General features: G+C 45.3%; 1 protein-coding gene across 2 annotated transcripts; it reads left to right on the forward strand.

Annotated features, from left to right (window-relative positions):
* Positions 1-389: 389 nt before the first annotated feature.
* PAX1 (paired box 1) lies at positions 390-13,279 on the forward strand. Of its 2 annotated transcripts, none has more exons than XM_050806955.1 (5): positions 390-675; positions 1,112-1,741; positions 3,249-3,391; positions 3,913-4,135; positions 9,159-13,279. In XM_050806955.1, exons 1-5 carry the CDS (start codon positions 390-392, stop codon positions 9,473-9,475), a joined length of 1,599 nt encoding a protein of 532 aa, XP_050662912.1. In that variant the 3' UTR covers positions 9,476-13,279. The 2 variants fall into 2 exon arrangements, with proteins under 2 accessions (XP_050662912.1, XP_050662913.1); XM_050806956.1 differs by having other exon boundaries at positions 9,149-10,631.
* Positions 13,280-27,996: the final 14,717 nt, after the last annotated feature.

Genomic DNA, 27,996 nt, shown 5'->3' on the forward strand with positions numbered 1-27,996 from the left:
AATAAAACCAAAACGAAAACGAGTACTAGTACTAGCACACTAATCAATTTGAGATGACTTCCCCATCATTCCCAAAGCCAGAGGAGGGAAGGGGCTGCAAGGGGCTCAGAGTAGTGCAAGGTCCCAGGCCCAAATGGTGTGTGTGTGTGTGTGTGTGTGTGTGTGTAAGAGGGGTGGGTTGGAAGGGGTGGAGGAGGGCCGAGGCGGGAGGATAGAAGGAGGGGGTAGAGTTTCAGGGCTGGGAGGGGGACGCTGGGGAGCAGTGACGGGAACCAATGAGCTGCCAACTCGCGCGTCTTCGGCGTGACTGCCGAGATTGACGTGGAGGACACGTCAAATTGATTCCCGCACGCTGCAGCCTCCCGGTCAGACGAATTTCTCCCAATCGGATGAAGTTCACCCTGGGCCTGGGGTCGCGGGCGTGGAGAGTGTCCTGGGAGGGGGCAGCAGCGGCGGCGGCAGGCCCTGGAGCGGGCGGCAGCGCGCTCGGCGGCCGCTCACAGCGCGTCTCCAGCCCGCGGCTGGGCCGCCGCGGCTCTCGGCTCTCGCGCGCCCTCCCTCTATGCCTCTCCCGCGGCGGCGGCGGCGCCCAAGCTCTCCCGGACTGCGCCGGGCCCAGCCCCGGCCACCCCGGCCACCCCGGCGCCAGGCAGCTGACCGGCCCGCGCGCTATGGGTAAGGGGCGGGCGACAGGCAGGGCGCGGGCGGGCTGATGAGGTGGGTCGGGTCCGTGTGCCTCCGTTCCCTCTAGTCCGCTTTCCCTGGGCGACCCAGTCCTGGGTCCTGGAGGAGCTACATTCTCCTCTGGTCCCCAGGAGGGGACAGTTCAGCAAGTCTGGGAAGGGCGTGTTCCAAGTAGACGCGCTAAAAGTTGCGAAAGGGCACGGAGGGCTACAATGCGCGACGCTCCACTCCGCGGCTCCTCTGTGCCCTTGCCCACTCCAAGCCGGACCCAGGCGGTTTGCCCTTGGACTCCGAGCTGTCTGGGGACCCACAGGTCACCCTTTGGAAGTGCGCCTGGGTGCAGTCCCTCGCTCCGCGTGGGGACCCTGGGCTAACCCGCCCGGTGTTTTCTTCCCTGCCTGCTCACTGTTGTCTGGCGCATCCGCAGAGCAGACGTATGGCGAGGTGAACCAGCTGGGCGGTGTGTTCGTCAACGGCCGCCCCCTGCCCAACGCCATCCGCTTGCGCATTGTGGAGCTGGCGCAGCTGGGCATCAGACCCTGTGACATCAGTAGGCAGCTCCGCGTATCCCACGGCTGCGTGAGCAAGATCCTGGCGCGCTACAACGAGACCGGCTCCATTCTGCCCGGGGCCATCGGGGGCAGCAAGCCCCGCGTCACCACTCCCAACGTGGTCAAGCACATCCGGGACTACAAGCAGGGAGACCCTGGCATCTTTGCCTGGGAGATCCGCGACCGGCTGCTGGCCGACGGCGTCTGTGACAAGTACAATGTGCCCTCGGTGAGCTCCATCAGCCGCATCCTGCGCAACAAGATCGGCAGCCTGGCGCAGCCCGGACCGTACGAGGCAAGTAAGCAGCCGCCGTCGCAGCCTACGCTGCCCTACAACCACATCTACCAGTACCCCTACCCCAGTCCCGTGTCGCCCACCGGCGCCAAGATGGGCAGCCACCCCGGGGTCCCGGGCACGGCGGGCCACGTCAGCATCCCGCGCTCATGGCCCTCGGCACACTCGGTCAGCAACATCCTGGGCATCCGGACGTTTATGGAGCAAACAGGTCAGTCGTGGCGGCCTTCGTAGCCTTCTATTAAGGGGCAGAACCTGGGGCGGGCAGGCTTGCAGGAGAGGACTCACACTCGCTCTCCTCCCGGGACAGGTTCTGGCTCAGGGGAGAGCTCCACACTGGCCAGGGAGGCTGGGGGTCCTGGGCCTTTCGTCAGAGACCTCGGACATCTTGAACTTTTTATGACAAATATGGAAAATATTTCCCAAATGGAAGAGCAATCGCCAACCACAAATTTGGAGGCCTGAAATTGCGCTTTTTCATTCTTGCAAAAAGTATGCAAACCCCTATTGCCAAATCTAAGGGGGGAAAAACGCTCAGGCAATTTTGAGACGCTTTCTTTAGCTCTCAGAATCCGTCACAATTTCCCAAGGGTTCTGGCCCCCCACTCCCAGGCCCAGTGGCTCTTCTGAGTTAAAGGAAAAGGGATCTTGTGGTCGGTTGAGTGGCCTACCTCTCTAAGGCCCTGTGGCCTTGCAGGTCCTGGAGTTTGGGGTGATGGCTGCTGGGGCTGCAGCCACCTTCACAAGGATTTGTCGTTTATCTGCAATTAAAGCTCAACAAACTGTTGGTCAAATGGGTGACGAGGAAGATGGGGAAGGCAGGGAAGTTTGGGGCAACTTTGATGCCTGAGGGGGAAAGAATCTGGCCAGAATCAGTCTGGATTTCTTTGCCCTGTCCCTGGCTGCCAGCAGCTGGCCAGGGGATGGCACACTCTTAGGAGAGCAGACTCAGGAGGAGGGTAAGAAGCAAAATTCAAGGTAGCCTAGGAGGAAAGAGTGGTGGCTGGAAAGAAACTGTGAGTGCTCAGCTCCAGCAGTAGCAGCGCCTCTGTGGCCCTGCGCTCCCTTTGTGTCTCCCAGTGGCTCTAACCCAGTCTGAGGCTAAAGCTTCCCATGGAATGTCAGTGGGCAGGTGGTCGGGAGGTGACCCCACCAAGCCTGCATGCAGATCTGGAGCTTTCCCTTGGTTCCTGGCACACACAAGGGCCCGGGGAGCAGCTGTCTGCTTCTATCTGACCCGCGGGGACCACAATGTTGATACTTCTTTTGGGAAACCCTGGGTGTTTCTGGAGGCAGTTCTGGTAGAATCATCTCCCTGCCCTCCAGATGATTGTGCAGATGTTGAGAAATCAATACAATTTTCTTGAGGTTGCTGTAGATTTGAACTGGGAAGTTCCTGGGAGCTGTGTCTAGACAATGGAGCAGCCGCTTTGGCTGAGTCTGCCCAGGCTTTGACTCAGCAGCAGCCTGGCGTTCGTGGGAAGCGGGCTAAAGGCTAGGAGGACCGGTCAGCAGGCCTGGCTGCCTTTCCTCTGCCCCACCCGGAGTGGTGAACATCCCAGTCCCTGTCGCCCTCTGTCTACTGGTGGAGTGTCAGGCCACCTACAAATTTTGTGGGAACCCTGGCCCTGCCTTCAGATACAAGCTGGGTGGTTGGCCACACATGTGCCCAGGGCAGATTCAGAGGCACCTTCTAATCTGTCCTCTGTCCCCTGCAGGGGCCCTGGCTGGGAGCGAAGGCACCACTTACTCTCCCAAGATGGAAGACTGGGCCGGTGTGAACCGCACGGCCTTCCCCGCCACCCCCGCAGTGAATGGGCTGGAGAAACCTGCCTTAGAGGCAGACATTAAATACACTCAGGTAACCAGGAGGCCCGTGCGGGAGGTGACCTTAAGTAGGGAAGCAGAAGGTTTGGGGAAGTGGGGAAAAAGAGAGAGAAAGAAAAGACAAAATTTCCAGGCAGAGAGATGGTTGTATCTGGAGGTCAGCCAGCAAGCATCCTTTTTGTCCTTTCCTCAAGCGTACTAGTTTGGGGGAGTCTGACTTTCGAGGGGTTGACTTGCCTTTGCCAAGATACCTTAGCTAAAAAAGCAGGAACTCCAGATCACAGGTCCACAGTCAAGGACCTTCTTTCTCTAAATCCCGATATGAACACTATAACCCCTTCAAATCATTATTTGTAACAGTTTGAGTGAATTCTTAGAAATCACTTTGCCAAGGAGTCCTTACTAGGAAATTTAGAGGCCAGGCCTCTCATGGGGCTGATGGATGGGGACAGGGCGTGGGGGAGGGATAATGGGTGAGAACCCCCGTCTCAGTGATGGCGTGGGCTAGAGAAGGCAGGATTTTCTGCTGCTGACGGTCCCCCTCTATCCCCACAGTCGGCCTCTACCCTCTCTGCCGTGGGCGGCTTCCTCCCCGCCTGCGCCTACCCGGCCTCCAACCAGCACGGCGTGTACAGCGCCCCGGGAGGCGGCTACCTCGCCCCAGGCCCGCCGTGGCCGCCGGCGCAAGGCCCTCCGCTGGCGCCCCCCGGGGCCGGCGTAGCTGTGCACGGCGGGGAACTCGCGGCAGCAATGACCTTCAAGCATCCCAACCGAGAAGGTGAGGAGCGCAGGGAGGGGGTCGGGTGGATACTGGAAGGGTTAGGAAAGGTACTGGGGAGGGGCTGTGAGCCTGGGAAAAGGGAGAGCGGGTGGGGAAGAGGTGGGTCCTGGGCATAAACCCTTCCTCTGGGTTAACCGTTATGCCTGTAGCTTCTTGGAGCAGATTCGTTCTGACAGGTGTCCCTATAAAGGTACTCGAGGTTGAGAGAGACTGGCCCCAAGACTGTCCCCTCCACTTATGAGGGGAGAGGAGAAAGGGGGTCCTTCTGGCACACAGGACACGTGGGTTTGGATCCGGTTCTGGCGCCTTCGACCAAATTCCTGCTTCTTTCTGGGTTTCTGTTTCTCCATCCAGGGACACGTCTAGCAGGCACCCTCCAGGCTCACCTTTCTGTAGACCTGCCCTAGCACCTGAGCCCTTTAGGTGGGGCTGGACTTGCTAGTGGCACCTGACCTCCATCCCAGGACCCTTCCCATCTCTGCCCCACTGCCCATCTGTTGTTCCCAGGTTCCTTAAAGAAAAAAAAAGAGCCTTTGGATTCTTTTTCTTAAATACACACTGTGGGAAAGTAGAGGCCATGTGAATCATTGTCCTTTACTCCAGGTTCAGGAGCTTCCTGTGGTTGTTGTTGTTGGTGGTGGTGGTGGGTGGCGGGTGAGGGGGGGTTTCTCTCTTTCTGTGGAAAATGTGCCTGGTAGTCTTGCCTCCTTTTCTGCTTCCTCCTCCTCTTCCTCGTCCATAAGTCCGCTTCCTGAAAAGTCAAGGAAGAGATTTTAGGTATTTCACTGACAGTCAGCAGTGTGAGGGGCATCTTCTCACACTGCCCGGAAGGGGTCCAGTTTTTCCTTTAACTTGGGAAAAGCTCACCAGCCCTTGAGTCTCATGCTCTTTGTCGTTAAAAGGAATGGCTTGATTTGCTAATTTCAAACTTGCCAGTGCTTAGGTTCTGAGCACCAGAAATTTGCAACTTCAACCAACCTCGGAAAGGAAAGGGTCACCCCAGGGCCTCCCAGCCCCAGCAGAGAAAGGGACAAGGCACAAACCTGGGGGACAGCGTGGTGTTCTCAGATTATAAAAGGATTTTTACTAGCTGCTTTGCCTCCACCTGTCCAGGTCTGGAAGCCAGGTGGATGTAGTGGTAGGTGGCAGTGGGCAGGCAGGGGACAGGAGGGCCATCCTCCTTGGTGCTGTCCAGGCAAAAAGTGCTATTTCCAAGTAGTCTTGATAAGATAGGAGGGCATGCCCTGGGGAGTGGGGGTGGGGGTGGGGGCAGGAAGAAAATAAAGATGCCATCCACAACAGTGAAACGAAGGGAGAAAAATACTTTTCTATTTCCACCTTTCCTAGAGCACAGACATCCTGGGATATTAGGATAATGTTCACTTGCTTAGTTACAGACAGATCCAAGTAAGGAAAATTTATAAAAATTGGGATTTAGAGCTCTTTTAAACTTTAGGTTTAATTTAAATGGAATACTATCACTTGCTCATTTATACAAAAATCCAAGTGAAGGAAATGTTAAAAGTTGAGAGTGAGAATGCCTTTAAGCTTTACATTTAAGGATAGCTAAGGGGTCGCTGATGAGCACTTCACTCATCCTCAGCCTCCAATCAACCTGTTTTCTCAACAACTGAAGTTATCTGCCAAAATCGAAATCAAAATGAAATGTACCACATTACACAAGTTGCTTAAATAAGCAGGTTCTTTTGAATTTAAAAAGTATAACCACAGATTTGAAATGTTTCCCTGGGTTCATCTTACGGAGAAGGAAGACTTAGAAAAAAGACCCACAGTCTTCAGAGGAATGCATTTGTTTTCCAATAGAGCCACTTTGCCCTGGAGGCATTTTAAGCTCCACATTAGACACAAATTATAAAGTGCAGATAATAACCCAAAGGTAGCACACACAGTTCCTAATTCTAAACTACTTCTCATTTAATTTGAGGTGGAAGTCGTGGGGAAGCTGATTTTAACATTTAGCCTCACTGGTGATTGATTTTCTTTAGAAGACACTTTCCTTTTCAGAAATACAGAGCCATTGAATGGTGCTGGCATTTAAGTCCCTTTTACCATTATATTGGCTTGCTATTATGTAATATCCTACCTGTTTTCAAAAACTGCAGCAATAATTTGTTACTCTAGTTATTAAGTTAATTTAATTTTGTGGTCCTCCAAGTTCTTTAAAGGTTCTAATAAAAGATAATCGGATAACTCGGGGACACCATTAGTAATGATTTCTCAAGCTGGCATGCAATTGTTTGTGTTCGAACAGGAATGTAGAAATAATCATTCATTATCTATCTATATTCATAGCCTGAGAATTACATACATACTTGCGTTATGGACTTTTACTCCTTACTGGTAGAACAGCGGACTTCAAAGATCTATTTCCTCAACACAACTAGTCTTTGAAAAGACAGAAAAATAATAAAAATCACTGCCTTTTATTTTCTGACCAGTTCTTAAGAAATTAATATTTTCAAAGAAACCTGTCCCACAGGACAATTTACTATCACCAATTGTTCAATTCATAAGAATAGTGAGAATAGCATTTACTGAATTTCTTTTCAGTAAGATAAAATTCTTCTGTATAATGAAAAGCAATTTAATATAATAAATGCTCAGTAAAAGCAAATACCTTTGATCACCTAACACATACACACAACACACACATACAGTGCAATATATATCAACATGTCCTCCAAATTAGTGCAAATGAACAGCTTAACACTTACCCTAAGTGAAACTTAATCAAATATCAAAATGAAAATTTAGCAATAAATTAGATATTAATTGATTAATTGTGTTATTTAATTAATACTATAATTAATTTTTTTCTTTTTTCTTTTAAGGTAGTGAATCTGGGTTTCCTATTGTGTAGGCAAAAAGTATAATTTACATTCCCCATCCCCTGAAAGGAAACTTTAATTTTTGGGAATTGAGAAGAATAGGAAAAGTTTCGCTTAATCTTCACTTGGAGAGGCTGACATTCTAGGAATCTCCAACCACATCCAAATGCTTTTTCACAGCCAGGGGACGACCATCTCCCCTTCCCCACTCTTAGGTGGCAGACACCACCAGATGTTCCCTCAAGACAGCTGGTATTTACAGGGTGTATCCAGAGACCCTAGAAACCTTAGGGTTTTAAGTCCCTCCCTGTGGGGCTCTGGAATGACTCAAGATTTGGAAATCAAATCTATAAGATATTGCATACTCACAAAGAAAATGTATTGCTTATATTTGTTAAAGATAACTTGCAGCTTTGCTCTAGTTACCTCTGCCTGGGGATGGGTTCTTGGAGGATCCTAGAAGTAAACTTTGTCAGGGAGCACTAGGGCGCTGGCATTGTCGAAGGCACCCGGATGCTCCCAACCGCAGCCTCATTTGACCCAACCCCGGGGGTCCCTTACCCTCAACGGTGGTCCCAGAGTGCCCTGCAATTGCAGTTGAATATTACAAAAATGCCTCTCCCCCTTCTTAGCCCCTGAATTAAATGAGCCTGACCCAGGCCCTGGCCTCCGAGGGCCCAGAAGTACCCACCCATTTGTCCTGTGGAGGGAATGGAGGGCAGGAGGGGCCCTATGAGGAAGGATGGTCTGGACTGGGCTAAAAACACAGCAGGATTCGCCCCTGTAGGGTGGGATGCAGTCGTCCTGGGTGTTTATTTTTCATGAGTTCAGTTTCTTGCTTGTCTCTAAGGTAACCGTCCCTTGGCTGAGAAACCTCCTCCTCCTCAGATGTTTTCTAAACAGGTCCTCACTTTGAAGTGTGTGTCCAGGGTAGAAAGAAAAGGTCTGAATACTTGGCTGGGCGGCCACAACTATGTTTAGAAAAAAGAGCTGAGAGCCAGGGAAAAGCAGAGGGGCCACTGTCCGGGGAAGGTCTTTAGACCTCTTTAAAATCTCAGCCAAACCGTGTGTTTGTGTGTGTTTGTGTGTTGGGTGTGAGTGTCTTGCACAGAGGTGGTTGGCCCAGCTCTGCGCAGCCACAGCAAGTTGCGCCTGAGGCTGAGGCGAGGGAAGTTGCAGGAGAAAAAAAAATCCAGAGTTCCCCTCACGCAAATTGAAGCGCTCCAAGCTCCCCCTTTAAAGGAGGACTTGGGGAAAAAAGAAAATTGAAAATAGGCCCCTGTAGGTATAAACAAACTGTGGATTCTGGTTGTAGGAGAAGCAGAGTGGCCCAAGGGTGGGAAAGGAAAAACAGGCTTGGGCAATCGTGGCGTCACTTTCTGGCTTCCAGTAGCAAAACTTGGGCCCCTTCCCAAACCCCCAAATAATAGAGTAAAGCGCAGAATACCACCCGATCTGGCCATCCCACTGTCACTTAATCCGGAGGCCCACAGGTCCCAGGACGTGCTGTGCCCACAGTGGTGAGCGCATCTCGATCCCCGGACCTCGTGAGCACAACGAAGTCTGCCGCTCACTTAAAGCCCAACTGCCTCCTGCGTCGGAGGAATCCAGGCCGCTCCAGGGGAATCTCTGGTGGCTCATTTCCCGCACGATTTCCCCCTGCCCACAGCGAGTTCCGAGCCACGGGTGTCAGCTGACTCGACGCTTTGGCTGCCCTTCGCACTTGTGCGCGCGCCTGGGGTTTGGAAAGGGTGAGGGTCCGCGCAACGTTAAGAGTACCGCTCCCTTCTGCGGAAGTCTCCATCAGACCTGAAACCCTCCCAGCCCTCTGCGCCCTTCACTTCCTTTACTGAGCAGGTGGTGAGGGGGTTGGAAGGCAACGGGAATTGCACCCCGCCAGCGGTCAGTGTTTGCAAATGGCCTTGCAAGGAGTCCCGCTTGCCAAGGCTGTCCTTGCAAGTGGCTACCCTAGCGGGAGAGGGAGGGCTGGTCGCCCACGGAAGCTTGGGGTCTCTGGAGAGTGCGAGTCTCTGCTTCCCTCTTCCAGAGTCTTCAAGGGTTGAGCGCGCACGACTTCGCTCTGCCGGCGTCGAGTCCCAGTGCCGCTCGCCCTGCAGCGGCGTTAGGCAGTGATCTGACGCCCCTGTGCTTCCTCCCGCAGTGGCTGACAGGAAGCCTCCCAGCCCCGGCAGCAAGGCCCCGGACGCCCTCAGTAGCTTACACGGACTGCCCATCCCGGCCTCGACCTCCTAGGGGCAGCTCTCCCCGGACCCGAGCTTGGAGGGAACGGCAGGCGGACCCGGGCGCACAGGTCTGCGCAGCGGCCCCGGCAAGCTGCGCGGGCAGGACCGGAGGACACGCGGCGGAGGCGGAGGAAGCCAGCGCCGGCCCCCGGGGTGCACGCCCAGCCAGCCCCCAGGCCCAGCCCTGCCTCTGTCCGGACCTACCACACTTCCTTTATTGGCCTGGGTTTTTAGGCTTCTCTTAACTTTGGCTTTAGACTGTTGCACCCTCCTCACAATCCTTGCTCTGACGTGGCCTCCCTCGCTCTGCCAGCCTCAAATTTCTTTTTTGTCACTCTCTTGTCCGTCTCCGTCTAGCCTCTCTCCCTCTTTCCTTCCTTTCTCTTTCTTTCTCACTCTCCCTCCCTTCCCTTTCTCTTTTCTTTCCTCCCTCCCTTCCACCCCCGGCTTTCCCCGACCTTCCATGGCTCCCTCTGCCCTTCCACTCTCTTCTCCTTGCTCCGACCTCTGCTCCAGTCCCGCTCCTTCCCCTTCTCCTCTATCTACTCCTCTATATGCTCTCAGCCCTTTTTCCTGGTCCATGCCCGTCTTTCCCTCTCTCTCTCTTACTCTACTGTCAAGGGCCCCAATTCCCTTTGTTTTACTGCTTCCCCAACCCTCCCTCAGTCCCTGAGAGCCCTACAGCCATCTCGGTGACAGTCCCTTCTTTGGCACCTGGGACTTTGTAGCCTTCACTCCTCTGAGACCCCCAGCCCTAATGGAGGGGAGCTCAAACCTAGGAAGTGGACAGAAAAGCCACAGCCTTTATTTTATATATATTTTTTGTAATAACAAACCCTAAAAAATCCTCCATGAACTGTCCTCTGCCTTCGATCCCCGCAGTATATTGTCTGGAAATCTGTTTTCTCAGAGCCCAGTGGCCGCCGGGCTTCTCTTCCCTTCTGAGATGATGTCACCCCAAAGAAGACTGGGATAGGAGTAGGGAGCACAGGGGTTGTTGGCGTTTTCTGTGCTTAGAAAACTGGATGTCCTGCAGGTGTCTCCTCCCATCCCTCCACTCAAAACACTTGCCAGGGAATCAAACAAATGGTAAACACATCACTTTTTGGTGTTCAGGGGTCAGCACATTTGTTAATTTAAACCACAAACGGCTTCCAGGTACAAAGGTTCATTTGGACTTCTGGTTTGCAAGGGATGAGGGTTAAAAACAAAACAAAACAACCCAGAAAGCGTCTTCTAGAGCCAGCTGCAAGAGCTGTGAACTGCTTCCAAGTTAGGTGAGCTGGTGGTGGGACCCTGGACATAATGCAATTCTGTAGTCACAGCAATATCCCTGGCGAGAGCCTGACATCGCCTGTTAAAGGTGGCTGCCTCTGAATAAAGGAAAGCGTCTGAAAGGTGTGTGGTGAGGTGAGCAAGTCTGTTTCTGAGTGCAGAGTGTTGAATTCTTACTCCGCAGCTACTCTCTCCCCTGAGTTTCCAGGATGAACACTATCAAGGGAAATTATTTTCTTGGTTTCCTCAGGAGCACCTGCATTCCAGGGTGGTCAAGAAGTGGAAGAGAAAGCGAAATGGAAATGGGGAAGGCATTTGCCAATGGGGTGGGGAGCCTCTTCTTCCCTCGCAAGGGATGGGCCCTGAGAAGCTGAGCTAGAGAGGAAATAGGCAGAAATCATCTTAAAATGCAGTTAATTCTGAAAAGAGTAAAATGGGCAAAAGGCAATAAGCCAGAATGGAGGATTTCTTCAGAACATTTCTAGTATTCTAAAAGCTAAAGAAGACAATCCCAGGCTACCAAGTAATCTAGGGGGTTTGCACTACAAAGGGGCTTCTGGCTAATTTTTTTTTTCCCTCTCTCTGTTTGACTTTCTAAAACTGTTGGAAAAGATTTTTGAATGGAAGTTGCTGTTTGTGAGTGGAGCTGCCTGCTTGTTGTGTGCACTGGACCCACCTAGGGGACCAGTGGTAAACTGTTTTTATTGCATCTCTTTGCGATAGTACCTAGTGAAGGTATCAATTATAAAACAGTACTTACTTTTTTCCTAGAGAGACTCTTCTTCTCAGATTCAAAGTCTCTAGTCTTTTTTAAAGTTTCATTTTGTAGACAGTGTTAGTGATGGCTAGAGATTTGATTTATTTTCTCTAGACCACATAGCAAGGTATGAATTAGTGGGCTTGTCCTTGGAAACTGGGTGACACTATCTCATCAGAGAGGCAGGATTGAGACTTGGACTTTGAGACTGAGGTCCTCAGCCTTCCATGGCAGCATATCCTCTAGAAGAGCTAGTCATACTGATAATAGGAAAAAAGTATGACAAAGAAGTATGTTCCCAAGTCCCCCATCCTCTCAGCGTGTCTCCTTGTGCTTATATGAGCATTGCATGCTCAGTTGTGACATCCTGGACAGAATTTTCATGCACCCATTTGTGATGCCTGGAGAAGGACTGGTTTTCTCAGGCCAGGAGGAAGACATCACATCCTTTTCTGAAGGAATGAGAAGAATCTATATGACAACTTCTACCTTTGAGTTGTCACCATCCTCATTTCCCTGCTATGGCCCACTTCTGTGTTTGAGCTGATCAGGGTTCTGGGGGAGAAGAGCTGGGAAATGCGCCCCAGGATGGATGCAAAGCACCGGTGTTTTAAGTGCCACCTGCAAAGGAAGGCATTTTTCAAATCTGCCTCTTGTTCCCTGTATCCTGTGGCTGGAGGCGGGTCTTTGAGTTCCCTGGCTCTGGGGCGAGCATTCACAGAGGATAGGCAGCCTTCGTCCCAGAGCCAGCAGGCTCTGGCATTTCATGTGGGGTGTGGAGGGACATACCCCCTCTCTCGTGGCTGGGGGTCACAGAATGTCTCAGTGAACTTGGCTTAAATCTCTGCTCCACTGTATGTGTCAGGGGACTGGCACCTCTCTGAGCCTGTCTGTGAAATGTAGCCTTCAATGCAGTAATGCACACGGTGACCTGCCCTGTAGGAAGACTGGCACTGGTGTGGCTTCACCTCTTTGGAGACAATTTTGCTTATCTTTTAACAAAAGTTAGAGGAATCACTTGTAAGGTTGGTGGGAGACCCAGAATTTAAATATTTTCCAAAAGATCCCATTGGAATATTGCACTTTTGCTCTTTGTTCATATGGATCTGTGGAGGCATTGAGAGCTCATAATAAAATTATGCAGCACCACGTCAGGTAGAATAATTTGAGAAGCAATCACTCCCTAAACACAGTTTGTCTTTGCCTTTTATTTTTTTAATTTGAGAATAAGTTTGTTTTTGAAGAAAAATATAGAGATGTAACCCCCCAAAATAAAGACATAATCACTCAATAGCCCTCTGATTTTTTGAAAGAATAGAAATAATATATGTGTATCACTAAAAAACTCAAGCAGTACAGAAACATTAAAATGAAAAGTGGAAGTTCTTCCTACTCTTATCTTTTTTCTTAAAGGTGAATGCTGTTACAGTGTTTTGTGAATCTTTCCAGGAAAAACATGCATGCGGGAAAGTATCTGTTTCTGTCCATGTGTTATTTAAAGGCGCACCCTAATGAGTTGTGCTGTGCACACACACAGACATGAGCTGAAGATTTGCTCTGTGTACCACCAGCTTCAGCTCCAATGTATCCACTTTATTCTCGTAAATGGATGTCTATTACCAAGGATTTATTAAAAACAGGGTATTTGTAAAGAGGGCCAGCTTCGTGCTTTAAATGAATAAAGACAGGATTTTGTTGTGTTCATTATTGGAGGAAGTACTTGCAATGGATTGTAGTAACTTCCCTGCCAAGGTAGCTGCTTTTTGGCAAGAAGTAAGGAAAACAAACCAAAGGAAAGGAGGATTGAGGAACAAGAGGCATGAAGTTTTGCCCTTCTTGAATATGCCCTGAGTTGTTCTACAGATCACTGAAAGGCATTCGAAGATGTGAGGGGAAGGTTTCCTCTCCTTTGGAGGGAGTCAGTCTCTCTGGGCCAGGAAAGAGACATGGAGGCAGAGGGGTGCGGCAAAACCTTGTCTGAAGAAATACCGGCTACAAATAAAGTTTAGATTTTCAATACTGGTACAAGTATTTTTTTTAACCTATCCCAAATTCAATTTACTAAAATCCATGTGGAATTAACCTCCTGACGAGTGAACCCCACTCACTGACAACTGTATTTCTGCCATTTGTGTGTTTCTTGACTCCTGGTAAGAAGGATGGAATTTATTTAATTGAACTGTGGTTTCGGTAAAGCACACTGTAGATTTCCTGGCATCAGCTTCCCTAGCTAGGATTACATTGGCCTGGGTTTCTTTTCAAAAGAAACTCTACCTGCCCCATGTAGTGCTGGATGATATGAATTTAGAATCTTGCTAGAATGTGCCTGAGGAACTCAGTTGAAAGGATCGTGCATCCAGACAGTCTATATAATAAGAAACATTTGAGTCCCTTCTTTTAATGAGCAAGATTTATGCGCAAAGTGGTATTTGGTTTTCACCTTGACCTTGCTGTCTGAACCACAGCCTGACTCACTGAAGAAATGTCCAATGGTTGAGATATTTCTAGCCAAACCTTTGTATCTCAACCTTAAATTTTTCTTTTTTTCTTTTTTAACAGAACAAGGAAGAATCACACTGTCTTCTTTTTCAAGGCCATAAAATGAGAACCACACATTTAGCCCCAGTCCAACTTGGGAATTCTAAACACTTGGAACAATTATACTCAGTTTAGTCTAGTCCTTTCTTTGGAGTTAAAACCAGTTGAAACTCCTGCTGCACTCTAAAGAGCTCTTGTCCAGGAGATGCAGCCTGTGATTCTTGTTGGAACACACATCTGTTTCTGGCCGGCCAAATCCAAAAGTGGAATCCCAATTGCAGTTTTCATGGGTGATGGAATTTCGACTGCATTATAATGTAACCACCTGGGTTGCCTTCACTTTCCTATTCCTTCTTAAGGATGAAATAGGCAGATAAGTATTCATTCAGCTATTAAATTACATTTCCATACTGTAACGTCTTATTTCCTTTTTCTCTGGTGAAATATATTGACCTGATGGATTATCTGCGTGTCATTTCTTTTTTTTTTGAGGCGGAGTCTCCCTCTGTCGCCCAGGCTGGAGTGCAGTGGCCGGATCTCAGCTCACTGCAAGCTCCGCCTCCCAGGTTTACGACATTCTCCTGCCTCAGCCTCCCGAGTAGCTGGGACTACAGGCGCCCGCCACCTCGCCCGGCTAGATTTTTGTATTTTTTAGTAGAGACGGGGTTTCACCGTGTTAGCCAGGATGGTCTTGATCTCCTGACCTTGTGATCCGCCCATCTCGGCCTCCCAAAGTGCTGGGATTACAGGCTTGAGCCACCGCGCCCGGCTGCGTGTCATTTCTTATATAGACCTCACAATTTTAACTTTCAGGGTCTCTTTCAGTCATTTGTGGATGTGGTTTTAGCTTTGTAAGATTTTATTTTACTCCAAGCAACAAACAACAAAACAAAAATTACTAGATTTAACAACAATCTCTTGGATGAAAAGTAAGCAAGATATTTAAATGAATGGAAATAAACTGACTTCTTAAAAAGTTGAATTGGAGCCTGAAACTTGTGAAACATAAAAAATAAAACGCTTCTTTGGCAAACAAGTTGGAATATGATTAGCTTGAACTGGGAAGCTGAAAGTATTATTCTGGCCACCAGGGGGAGCACACATTGTTCCAGGAGAGAAAGACAAGCATGCAGATAAATAATACAATGTAAAAGATTTGTCGTTTTGTTAAAGTGGGAACTTTCCTGTTGTTAACGTCCGCTTACAAGAGAAGGGCTCTTGTTGTTGTTGTTATTATTGTTATTGTTAGCCAGATGCTCGCACATGTGGTAAAAAATGGACTTTCTAGGCTCATCAACACATGACTTAGCAAACAAGTTGGCTTAGACATCAATAGCACCTTGAAAATAAGTTTCACTTCCAACTTTGACTGTAAGATATACATATATTGAAGTCTTTGAATTTAAAATAAACATATGTGAATTTTAAAAGCAACTAACCAAGCACAGTGGCTCAGGCCTGTAATCCCAGCACTTTGGGAGGCTGAGGAGGAAGGATTGCTTGAGCCCAGGAGTTTGAGACCATCCTGGGTGACCTAGTGAGATCCCAATGCTACCAAAAAAAAAAAATAGTTGGATGTGGTGTGTATGCCCATAGTTCTAGCTACTTGGGAGGCTGAGGCAAGAGGATTCCTCGAGCCTAGGAGAGGGAGGCTGCAGTGAGCTGTGATTGTACCACTGCACTCCAGCCTGGGTGACAGAGTACGACTCTGTCTCAAAAAAGAGAGAGAGTAAAAAATCCAACCTAATCTAAACTGATATTTCTGGGAAATAAAATTATTTCATTTATATTTGTGAAATTTTAGTTTTTTTGATTCATTTGAGTTTGTCTCTCATTTTAAGCAACTTATCTATATTTAATGATCTTTTTGAAAGTTTTAATCATTTAAAGTTATAACACAATATTTATCTGTAAGGACCAACATATTACAGAGGCAACAAACAGCAAGGAAAATGATTATCTTCCCACTTTCTATTTACTGTAGGATAAAATCCAGAAAGATCACCATGGGTGAGGCAACGATAATTTATTTCTTAGATTTAAAAAATGGAGCCTCTCTTACCATCTGTAATGTGGTCTTTTGCACATAGTTAACTCAGAATACCAGCTGTGGAACATCTTTATGCAGGAAGCAGTTTAGGAAAAGATAAGGGATGTGTAGCTAGAAGTTGGCAGAGCTGTCCAGGTTCAAAGTCTCAGTTTTACCACTTACCAGTTGTGTTGCTTTGGGTAAATTTAGGTAAAACCTTTCAGCCTTAGTTTTCTCATCCGTTTAATGGAAATTATACCTCTCTCCCTGGGCTGTTGTGAGAATTAAATGTAGTAATATACATAAAGAGTAGAGACTTGCTTTGGGTCACAGTCAGCTTTTATTAGTGTTGTTATTGTTGTTGCTGTTTTCTTCTTTTTCTTTGTACATCAACATTTTATGGCGAATTAAATCGTGTTTTAAGCTTGTAGACCACATTGGTTATTTTACACACACACACACACACACACACACACACATATATATATATATATATATATATGAATTGTTTCTTGAGACAGAATCTCACTCTGTCGCCCAGGCTGGAGTATAACGGTTTGATCATAGTTCACTGCAGCCTTGAATTCCTCCTAGACTCAGGTAATCCTCCCACCTCAACCTCCTGAGTAGCTAGGACTACAGCTGTGTACCAACCCACCTGGTTAATTTTTTTATTTTTAATTTTTTGTAGAGATGCAGTCTTGCTATGTTGCCCAGAACTCCTGGGCTCAAGCCATCCTCCCACCTTGACCTCGGCCTCCCAAAGTGTTGGGGTTACAGGCATGAGCCACCACACCTGGCCTTGGCTGTATATTAGATTTGTTAATGGTCCAGAGCCCATCAAGACTGCTAACACAAGTCTCTGAATTTACTGGAGCACTCGACAGCATCAGAGGGAAGAGCCACTGTCAGCTACTAATCCAATCTGATGGCTCTGGGACATTCACAAAGACCTTAAGACTACTTGATGATTTCATGGCTAGACCTGTGAGGATTAACAGCCAACAGGTCACTGCCATTACTGCATTGAAGTAGAGTTTGTGTAGCAAGTCCACTTAGATCAATTTTATGTGATCATGCTTTGTGTCATGTCCACAGATCCAGAACTGGTGTGCAGAGACCTCGTCCTACTTGGAAAACGCATTCACCTCAAGGGGGCTGAAAAGCCTGTTGCATCTGCTGCTGACTTTAGTGCGAATAAGGAAGGAGACCACCCCTCATATTGTCTTATGCCCAATTTCTGCCTCCAAAGAAAAAAAAAAGTAGAAACTAAAAGGCAGAAATGAAATCAAAAGCAGACAGCCCAGCACCACACCCTTCGCCTGGTAGTTAAAGATCGACCCCTGACCTAATTGGCTATGTTATCTATAGATTACAGACATTGTACAGAAAAGCATTGTGAAAATCCCTATCCTGTTTTGTTCTGATCTAATTACCAGTGCATGCAGCCCCCAGTCAACCCCCTGCTTGCTCAATCGATCAGGACCCCTTCATGCGCACCCCCTTAGAGTTGCGAGCCCTTAAAAGAGACAGGAATTGCTCCCTCAGGGAGCTTGGCTCTTGAGACAGGAGTCTTGCTGATGCCCCCAGCTGAATAAACCGCTTTCTTTTTTAACTTGGTGTCTGAGGAGTTTTGTCTGTGGCTAGTCCTGCTACGTTTCTTGGTTCTCTGACCGGGAAGCGAGGCGATTGGCGGATGGTCGAGGCAGCTTCTTAGGCAACTTAAGCCTGCCCTATGGAACATTGCTGGGGGAGACTTCGACCAGCCCCAGCGATGCAGGTCCTGAGAGTGCTCCCGGGTAGGCATTTGCCCCAGTGGGGCGCCTCGCCATAGCAGTGTGTGGCAGGTCCCCGTGGAGGATCAACGCAGTGGCTGAACACCGGGAAGGAATGGGCACTTGGAGTCTGGACATCTAAAACTTCGTAAGACTAGTCTTTGAAACTTGCCCACTCTGTCTCAGTGGAAGCATGGCCTGATCACCCATGGCATGCCTTTATCGGCACTTTGGTTTTGATTTTGGTTTTGACTTGGTTTGAAATGCTTGACAGGACTGGTCTTGGGAACTTGCCCATTCCATTTGAGTGGAAGCATGGCCTGATCACCCACGGCATGCCTTTATTGGCACTTTGGTTTTGGTTTTGATTTGGTTTGAATTGCTTGACAGGACTGGTCTTGGGAACTTGCCTACTCCATTTGAGTGGAAGTGTGGCCTGATCACCCATGGTGTGCCTGTACTGGCACTTTGGTTTTGTTTTTTACTTGACTTGGATTGCTTGCTACTTTGGTTTTGGTTTTGACCTGGCTTGGATTTCTGGATACTTTGATTTTGATTTTGGTTTTGATTTTGGTTTGGTGCAAACTGCAGAAGTGTGTGTGTGCCCTTTTTAACCCGTTCTTTGTGTTGTGGTATGCCTGTGGTGTGAGCGTGGTGTTTTGTCTCAAAGAAGCATAGGTCAGGCACAAATAAGCCCACCCTTCTAGGAACTATGTTGAAAAATTTCAAAAAAGAACTTAAAGGAGACTATAGAGTACTATGACACTAGGAAAACTTAAAACTTTGTGTAAGATAGACTGGCCAGCATTAGAGGTAGGTTAGCCATTAGAAGGAAGCCTGGACAGGTCCTTTTTTCAAAGGTATGGCACAAGGTAACCTGTAAGCCAGGGAACCCAGACCAGTTTCCATACATAGACACTTGGTTACAGCTGATTTTAGATCCCCTGCCCCCAACACACAGTGGTTGAGAGAACAGCAGCGTAAGTGGCTGGTAGAGACAAGGAAAGACAAGCAGAGAGAGAAAAAGGAAAGCAACAGAGAGGAAAAGAGGCAAAGAGAGAGAGGGAGAGACAGAGAGGAAGAGACAGACAAAGAGGGAGTCAAGGAGAGAGAGAGAGAAAGAAAGAGGCAGAGAGAGAGAGGAAGAGACAGAGGCAAAAGGAAAGTCTAAGAGAGACAAAGTCAAACAGAGAAAGAAAGAGAGAAAGAGAGAGAGGTATACAAGTAGTTAAGAAAAAAAAAAGTAAAAAAATAACTTTTACAGGAAACCTCATTGTGAGCACACCTCACCAGTTCAGAAGTATCCTAAGGGGGGGAAAAAGGTGTGGGGGGGGTGGAATTTATATCAAAAGATAATTATATAGTAAATTCTTGTCCTGAAATAAATTAACTGGTTGTTTAAAGAAAGAAATATTTGTAATAAGTCAGAAAGTTGAGGCATGTCGAAGAATTGTCTGTGAAAGTCATGAGAGAGAAAAATATTATAAAAAAGAAATTATGCAAAAAATGTTGTATAATTTAAATGTAACTAGGCCTCCTGAATGTAAAACTATTGAGAAAAAAATTAGTTTATGTGCAGGTGTATAAGAAAAGTGAAATATACCTTTGGTAAAAGGATTATAAGGAAGGATAAAAATGCACATTTTCACCTACGTTAAAAAGTTAAAAAAATTATTGTTTTGAAGGTTTAAGCAAGTTTTAAAATGATAATTGTAAAGAAAATTCTGTGTGTAAATATATTAGCTAAAGTTAAAGAAGTATCATCCAGTTTTTCTGTGAACTGAACATTAAAGTAAAAGCATAACAGGTTTTTCTTAAAGCACCAACCTGCTTTTTAGCAAAAGTTATAAAAGGTTAAAAAGAGTCTATAAAATCTTACCTTATGGTCAAACATTAAAAATTAGACAAATATGTCTACAAGGTTTTATTAAAATTAGGTTTAACAGTAATAACACACTAATATAAAGATGAAATTTAGCTTATCTGGTATAAAAATCATACAAGAAGCATTGTTAAATGTAAAATGATATTTGGCTTTCTTTAGTTTAAAAACTAAGATGGTCTTCCAGTCGACCAGGTGTGGGCTGCATGGTAGCTCTTTTCCAGAATTCTACAGCCTGGAGTAATAAGTCATGCCAAGCTTTCTCTGCTATATCCTAAAGTCCGGCACCCTGCAGGTCAGCCCCCGAGGGCCATCCAGCCTCCGTCTCCCAACGCTAAGTTCACTTCATGTCTCTCATGACAAGGAAGAAACTTAGCGTTCCTTGGAGACCTGAAAGGATGCAGTGAGCTTAAGAATTTTCAAGAGCTTATCAATCAGTCAGCCCTTGTTCATCCCTGAGCGGATGTGTGGTGGTATTGTGGTGGACCTTTTCTGGGCACTCTGCTGAATAACTGGAGTGGCACTTGTACTTTAGTCCATTTGGCTATCCCTTTCACCTTGGCATTTCATCAACCAGAAGAAAAAAAATAAGACATCGTAAAGCGAGAGAAGCCCCTTACGGGTCTTTCAACTCTCATGTCTATTTATGCAATTGGAGTCCCATGAGGAATACCAGATCAATTTAAAGCTTGAAATCAAATAGCTGCAGGATTTGAGTCAGTATTTTGGTAGGTGACAGTTAATAAAAATGTAGATTAGATAAACTACATCTATTACAACCAACAGCAATGAGCTTTTCATGAGTTAAAAGAAAAACTCATGTCAGCCCCAACCCTGGGGCTACCTGACCTGACAAAACTCTTTACACTCTATGTGTCAGAAAGAGAAAAAATGGCAGTTGGAGTTTTAACCCAGACTGTGGGGCCCTGGCCAAGGCCTATCTCTCAAAGGCCTCAAAACAACTAGACAGGGTTTCCAAAGGCTGGCCTAAGGGCCCTAGCAGCAATGGCCCTGTTAGCACAAGAAGCAGATAAACTAACCCTTAGGCAAAACCTGAATATAAAGGCCCCCCATGCTGTGGTAACTTTAATGACCACCAAAGGACATCATTGGCTAGCAAATGCTAGATTAACCAAGTACCAAAGTTTGCTCTGTGAAAATCCCCACATAACCACTGAAGTTTGCAACACCCTAAACCCCACCATTTTGCTCCCGGTATCAGAGAGCCCAGTCAAACATAACTGTGTAGAGGTGTTGGACTCAGTTTATTCTAGCAGGCCGAGACCATCCTTAAACATCAGTAGACTGTGAGCGGCACGTGGACGGGAGCAGCTTTGCCAATCCCTCAAAGTGATTCTGAAGAAGACGACAAGCCCTGCTCCAGTCACACCTGGAAACTGACTGGTCCATGCACGGCCGAAGCATGAGAAAACTCATCGCGAGACTCATTTTCCTTAAAATTTGGACTTTTACAGTAAGGACTTCAACTGACCTTCCTCAGACTGAGGGCTGTTCCCAGTGTATACATCAAGTCACTGAGGTAGGACAAAATGTTGCTACAGTCCTATTATTTTATAGTTACTATAAGTGTACTGGAGCTCTAAAAAGAACTTGTTTGTATAATGTTATTCTATACAAGGTATGTAGCCCAGGAAATGACCAACCTGATGTGTGTTATGACCCATCTGAGCCTCCCATGACCACAGTTTTTAAAATAAGATTAAGGACTGAGGACTGCTAAGGGCTCATAAATGATACGAATAAAGTGTTAGCCAAAACAGAAGAAGAAGGAGTGCCCAAAAAAGTCACCTTAAAATTTGATGCCTGTGCTGTCATTAATAAAAATAAGTTAGGAATCAGGTGTGGTTCTCTTAATTAAAAAACAGGTGATATGGCAGAAAATCAGTACATCTGTCATAAATTAAGACTGTGTGAAAATAAATGTATTTTAAATACTGGTCTTGTGTCATTTAGGCCACTTGAATTAAAAAAAAAAAAAGAAATGATCTAGTCCACCTTCAGAAAGGAAAAAATGGCCCTTCCTATACTAAAGGACAATGTAACCCCTTAGAGCTAGTAATAACCAATCCCCTTGATCCTCGCTAGAAAAAAGAGGAGCATGTGACCTTAGGAATCGATGGTACTAGACTGGATCCTCGAGTAAATATCTTGGTTCGAGGAGAAGTGTACAAATGCTTTCCTGAGCCAGTGTTTCAAACTTTCTATGATGAACTAAATGTGCCAGTACCAGAAATTCCAGGAAAAACAAGAAATTTGTTTTTGCAATTAGCCGAGCATGTAGCCCAGTCTCTCAATGTCACTTCATGTTATGTATGTGGAGGAACTGTAATAGGAGATCAATGACCATAGGAAGCCTGAGAATTAGTACCTACAGACTCAGTTCCCAATGAATTCCCAGCTCAAAAAAAATCACCCTGATAATTTCTAGGTCCTAAAAGCCTCAATTATTGGACAATATTGCATAGCTAGAGAAGGAAAAGAATTCACTCACTCTGCAGGACAACTTAGTTGTCTGAAACAGAAACTGTATAATGGTACCACAAAAACAGTCACTTGGTGGAGTTCAAATCACACAGAGAGAAATCCATTTAGTAAATTCCCAAAGTTACAAACCATGTAGACCCACCCAGAGTCCCACCGAGACTGGATGGCCCCCACTGGATTATACTGGATATGTGGGCATAGAGCTCATGCCAAATTACCTGACCAGTAGGCAGGTAGTTGTGTTATTGGCACTATTAAACCATTTTTCTTTCTACTGCCCTTAAAAACAGGTGAACTCCTGGGCTTACCCGTCTATGCTTCCCACGAAAAGAGAAACATAGCTATAAGAAATTGAAAAAATGATAAATGGCCTCAATAAGAGAATCATACAATATTATTGGCTTGCTACTTAGGCACAAGACAGCTCATGGGGATACCAGACCCCCATTTAAGTGACCAACCGAATCATACGGTTACAAGCTGTCTTAAAAATAATCACTAATAAAACTGGCAGAGCCTTGACTATTCTGAAACTCAGATGAGAAATGCTATCTATCAAAATAGATTAGCTCTTGACTATTGCTAGCAGCTGAAGGAGAGGTCTGTAGGAAATTTAACCTTCCTAGTTGCTGCCTACACATGGACAATCAAGGGCAAGTAATTGAAGACACAGTTAGAGATATGACAAAACTGGCACATGTGCCCATGCAAATGTGGCATGGATTTGATCCTGGGGCCATGTTTAGAAAATGGTTCCCAGCACTAAGATTAATTTAAAACTCTTATAATAAGAGTTATAATAGTAATAGGAACCTGCTTAATGCTCCCTTGTTTGCTACCTGTACTTCTTCAAATGATAAAAAGCTTCATCACTACCTTAGTTCACCAAAATGCTTCAGCACAAGTGTACTACATGAATCACTATCGATCTGTCTTGCAAGAAGACATAGGTAGTAAAAATGAAAGTGGGAACTCCCACTATTGAGTGAGTCTCAAAGGAGGGGAATAAAGGAGGAGATCACCCCTCATATTGTCTTATGCCCAATTTCTGCCCCCAAAGAAAAAAAAATAAAAACTAAAAGGCAGAAATGAAATCCACACGCAGACAGCCCAGCACCACACCCTGCGCCTGGTAGTTAAAGATCAATCCCTGACCTAATCGGCTATGTTATCTATAGATTACACACATTGTAGAGAAAAGCACTGTGAAAATCCCTATCCTGTTTTATTCCGATCTAATTACCAGTGCATGCAGCCCCCCCAGTCATGTACCCCCTGCTTGCTCAATTTATCACAACCCCCTCATGTGCACCCCCTTAGAGTTGTGAGCCCCTAAAAGAGACAGGAATTACTCACTCAGGACGCTCAGCTCTTGAGACAAGAGTCTTGCCAATGCCCCCAGCTGAATAAACCTCTTCCTTTTTTAACTTGGTGTCTGAGGAGTTTTGTCTGAGGCTCATCCTGCTACACAATGATTATGGGCAGCCATGTTGAGCTTCAGTTTGTGTCTCTTTGATGAGTAAATGACTTTCGTTAAGACAAACTATGTGTTCTAGCTGCTACTGGAGACACCACAAGATAGCACAAAAGCCTTTAACTGATCATCTTCAGGAAGAGTTACATTTTAAATCTTCCCTGTTTGAAAGATCCTATCAGATTTTTATGGCCATTGGGAGAGGAAACGTCCTGTCCTTCTCAGGTGTCCATTTGAAATTCAAAATGTAGGTGAGATCTTCATATATTGCTGAACTTTAACTAGAGGAAATCTACAAATTCTCAAAGCCTTCCAAGGCACACACACCAAATTAGTGACAAAAGATGACTTAAAAGGTAGCAGTAGAGTTTACTGTTACAGTAACATTCACAAGCATTCATCAGGCCTTCTTACTTAACAGTGCCTCTTAGTTTTAGAGAGTGTCCACGAGTTTGTTCCAGATGTCTACAGCCCTATTAGTCATCTGTGAAGGGTGCATGCTAATTGAATATGGCAGCTGGGTTCTGATTCCAAATTATTTGGAGTTTGTTCTCACAAACTGGATGCTTGCAAAAGTAAACAAAGACATTAAAAGATTTATGAAAAGACTCTGTCACATATTTTGAAGTGCAAAGTGTAAATGAATTTTTACAAGCATATGGATTTCATTTCTCTGATAATATGCATGAATTTAAAAATTAAAAGAAAATGTGCTGGCTACAATATGTTTTACATTCTTGTTGAAACTTTGAAAATAATCAAAGGTGCCTAACATATTCAAAACCGCGCAGACTCCTCTATCCTATGATGTCATTTGAACCATCGGAGAATGATTAATATTACCCCAAAAGGATGCTTTTCTGAAAGAAGCTCCAGAGAGGCACTTGCAATTTGAATTTCTATTTTTAAGCACATTCTACAGTTTATGCAGAGATTCATTTCTTTCTGTATAAACTTCCAGGTTGCTATGCTCAGCACACTATCACTCTCTTAAATTTGGATAACACCATAGTCAAATCTAACAATTGAGGCTTCATGATAATATTTATGTTGAGGCATAAGAGGACTGAGAGAGGAAAAAAAGTACAGGGAAAGCATGTTCAGCTCCTTGTGGTCACATGGAATGGATTCTATCGAGAATGTAAAATAAAGTTTGTATCTGAGTCGTGCTTGGAATCAATTAAAGATCTACCAGTTCAGTCAAGAATGCAAACAATATTTTATTTTTAATTGTCTTGATAACAATTAAAGCCTTAGAGAATTATTCAGGTTACACTAGGCTCAGCATCAGAAGGAATTTTGGCTGCAAGAATTTCATTTTGTTAAGTTAAGTAAAAACAAATTAGCACATATTTTTTTTTCTTGCAAGTTCCACTTTTAGCTGTGATGTTATCAATCGGTAATGGTGGTAAGTATTAGTCCAGTAAAAGTTTTATTTTGAGAGTTTAATACAAATGAAAATAATAAATGGTCTAGTTCACTTCCATCTGTTTTTATCCATGTAAAGCCTTTAAACTTGTGATTCCCTTGGATAAAAATAAATTTCTCATACCCTCACATGTGTAAAGTATTCAAAAGAAGTATTATGACTTACAAAAGAGAGAATAGTAGGGGAAAAAAGTTAAAAGCTTGAAAGAGTCATATTTTTCATGAACCTCTCTTGTATAGGTATAAATGTGGAGTCCCTTGTTTTCCCCAAACTTTTCTGGAAAGAAAGACGTGACATTAATGGGATCCAGTGTGAAGGCTACAGTTTTAAAAGTCAGAGTACAGGAAAGCCAGCTGCACAAACGGAGGCTGTCATCTTCTGATATTAAATTTGCTTTTATGAATTACATAGGCTTTCTGTACCTCCAATGATAAAGGCCAATATTTATTACACTCTTACTAGGTACTATGTATGTTTCAAAATATGAACACTTCCCCTGAAGACTTCAGGGGAAGTACTGCTTCTATCCCTGCATCCCAGATGAAGAAGTTGAGGTAACATGACCTGATTGAGGTTACCCACCTAATAATGGCAGGGACAGAGCTTGAATTTATACAGTTTGGCCTCAGAGCCCTGCTTAATCCCTGCAAAACCAGGAGATACTTATAAGTCCCTCAGTGGCTTCATCCTCTTCTCTCCCTGCCCACAAGTGAAGAGTCTACCCTCGAGATCTTACTTATTTCTGATGTCTGTATAATGTCACAATTGGAGAGTCCCTACATTTGCAATAGCCTCCAATGCAATGCAGAGTTATTTGTACATGATATTTGCAACAGTACTGTGTATGTATCAGCCATCTATTGCTGTGTAACAAACAATGCCAACATGTGGTAGCTTAAAGCAACAACAATTTATTATTTATCATGATTCTGTGTGTTGGCTGATTGGTTCCTTAGCAGGTTTCCCCTGGGCTCACTCATGCAGCTTCCTTCAGCTGGAGGTTGGCTGGGCTGGAAGGCCCAAGGTGACCTCACTCATGTGGCTGGCAGTGGCTGCTGACTGTTGACTGGGGCTCTCAGCTCTGCTCTGCATGACTTCTTTTCATCCAGGAAGCTAGACCAACTTTGTTACCTAGCAGTCCCAGGGAAGCAGTCTAAGAGGGTGACAGTGGAAGCCGCAAGGTCTCTTAAGAGCCAGCCTTGAAAGTTGGATATTATCACTTCTACAGCATTCTAATGGTCAAAGCAAATCACCAGGCCAATTCAGATTCAAGAGATGATAAAGTACACTCTACCTCTTTATGGAAGAACAGCAAGGTCACATTACAAAGGGACATGCATACCTGGATGGGAGAAACTTATGGCCAAGTTAGGCGATATACCAGAGTAGACACCACTAAAAAGATAAAGAATTGATATATTTTTATTTATTTATTTATTTATTTATTTATTTATTTATTTATTTACTTTAAGTTCTAGGGTACATGTGCACAACGTGCAGGTTTGTTACATATGTATACATGTGCCATGTTGGTGTGCTGCACCCATTAAGTTGTCATTTACATTAGATATATCTCCTAATGCTATCCCTCTCCCTCCTCCTGCAATAGGACCTGGTGTGTGATGTTCCCCTTCCTGTGTCCAAGTGATCTCATTGTTCAATTACCACCTATGAGTGAGAACATGCGGTATTTGGTTTTCTGTTCTTGTGATAGTTTGCTCAGAATGATGATTTCCAGCTGTATCCATGTCCCTACAAAGGACATGAACTCATCCTTTTTTATGGCTGCATAGTATTCCATGGTGTATATGTGCCACATTTTCTTAATCCAGTCTGTCACTGATGGACATTTGGGTTGATTCCAAGTCTTTGCTATTGTGAATAGTGCCACAATAAACATATGTGTGCATGTGTCTTTATAGCAGCATGACTTATAATCCTTTGGGTATATCCCCAGTAATGGGATGGCTGGGTAAAATGGTATTTCTACTTCTAGATCCTTGAGGAATCACCACACTGTTTTCCACAATGTTTGAACTAGTTTACAGTCCCACCAACAGCGTAAAAGTGTTCCTATTTCTCCACATCCTCTCCAGCACCTGTTGTTTCCTGATTTTTTAATGATTGCCTTTCTAACTGGTGTGAGATGGTATCTCATTGTGGTTTCGATTTGCATTTCTCTGATGGCCAGTGATGATGAGCATTTTTTCATGTATCTGTTGGCTGTATGAATACCTTCTTTTGAGAAGTGTCTGTTCATATCCTTTGCCCACTTTTTGATGGGGCTGTTTGTTTTTTTCTTGTAAATTTGTTTGAGTTCTTTATAGGTTCTGGATATTAGCCCTTTGTCAGATGAGTAGATTGCAAAAATTTTCTAACATTCTGTAGGTTGCCTGTTCACTCTGATGGTAGTTTCTTTTGCTGTTCAGAAGCTCTTTAGTTTAATTAGATCCCATTTGTCAATTTTGGCTTTTGTTGCCATTGCTTTTCGTGTTTTAGACATGAAGTCCTTGCCCATGCCTATGTCCTGAATGGTATTACCTAGGTTTTCTTCTAGGGTTTTTAATGGTTTTAGATCTAACATTTAAGTCTCTAATCCATCTTGAATTAATTTTCCTATAAGGAGTAAGGAAAGGATCCAGTTTCAGCTTTCTACATATGGCTAGCCAATTTTCCCAGCACCATTTATTAAATAGGGAACCCTTTCCCCATTTCTTGTTTTTGTCAGGTTTGTCAAAGATCAGATGGCTGTAGATGTGTGGTATTATTTCTGAGGGCTCTGTTCTGTTCCATTGGTCTCTATCTCTGTTTTGGTACCAGTACCATGCTGTTTTGGTTACCGTAGCCTTGTAGTATAGTTTGAAGTCAGGTAGCATGATGCCTCCCGCTTTGTTCTTTTGGCTTAGGATTGTCTTGGCAATGCGGGGTCTTTTTTGGTTCCATATGAACTTTAAAGCAGTTTTTTTCCAATTCTGTGAAGAAAGGCATTGGTAGCTTAATGGGGATGGCATTGAATCTATAAATTACCTTGGGCAGTATGGCCATTTTCACAATATTGATTCTTCCTATCCATAAACATGGTATGTTCTTCCATTTGTTTGT

Source organism: Macaca thibetana, chromosome 10, assembly GCF_024542745.1.
Source record: "Macaca thibetana thibetana isolate TM-01 chromosome 10, ASM2454274v1, whole genome shotgun sequence".
Classification (NCBI taxonomy): Eukaryota; Metazoa; Chordata; class Mammalia; order Primates; family Cercopithecidae; genus Macaca; species Macaca thibetana.

Bases quoted from the DNA above. Each gene is read 5' to 3' on its own strand.
- PAX1 (XM_050806955.1), top strand. From the start codon at position 390: ATGAAGTTCACCCTGGGCCTGGGGTCGCGGGCGTGGAGAGTGTCCTGG. The intron at 1,742-3,248 runs GTCAGTCGTGGC...TGTCCCCTGCAG, and splicing joins GACGTTTATGGAGCAAACAG to GGGCCCTGGCTGGGAGCGAA. The intron at 3,392-3,912 runs GTAACCAGGAGG...CTATCCCCACAG, and splicing joins CAGACATTAAATACACTCAG to TCGGCCTCTACCCTCTCTGC.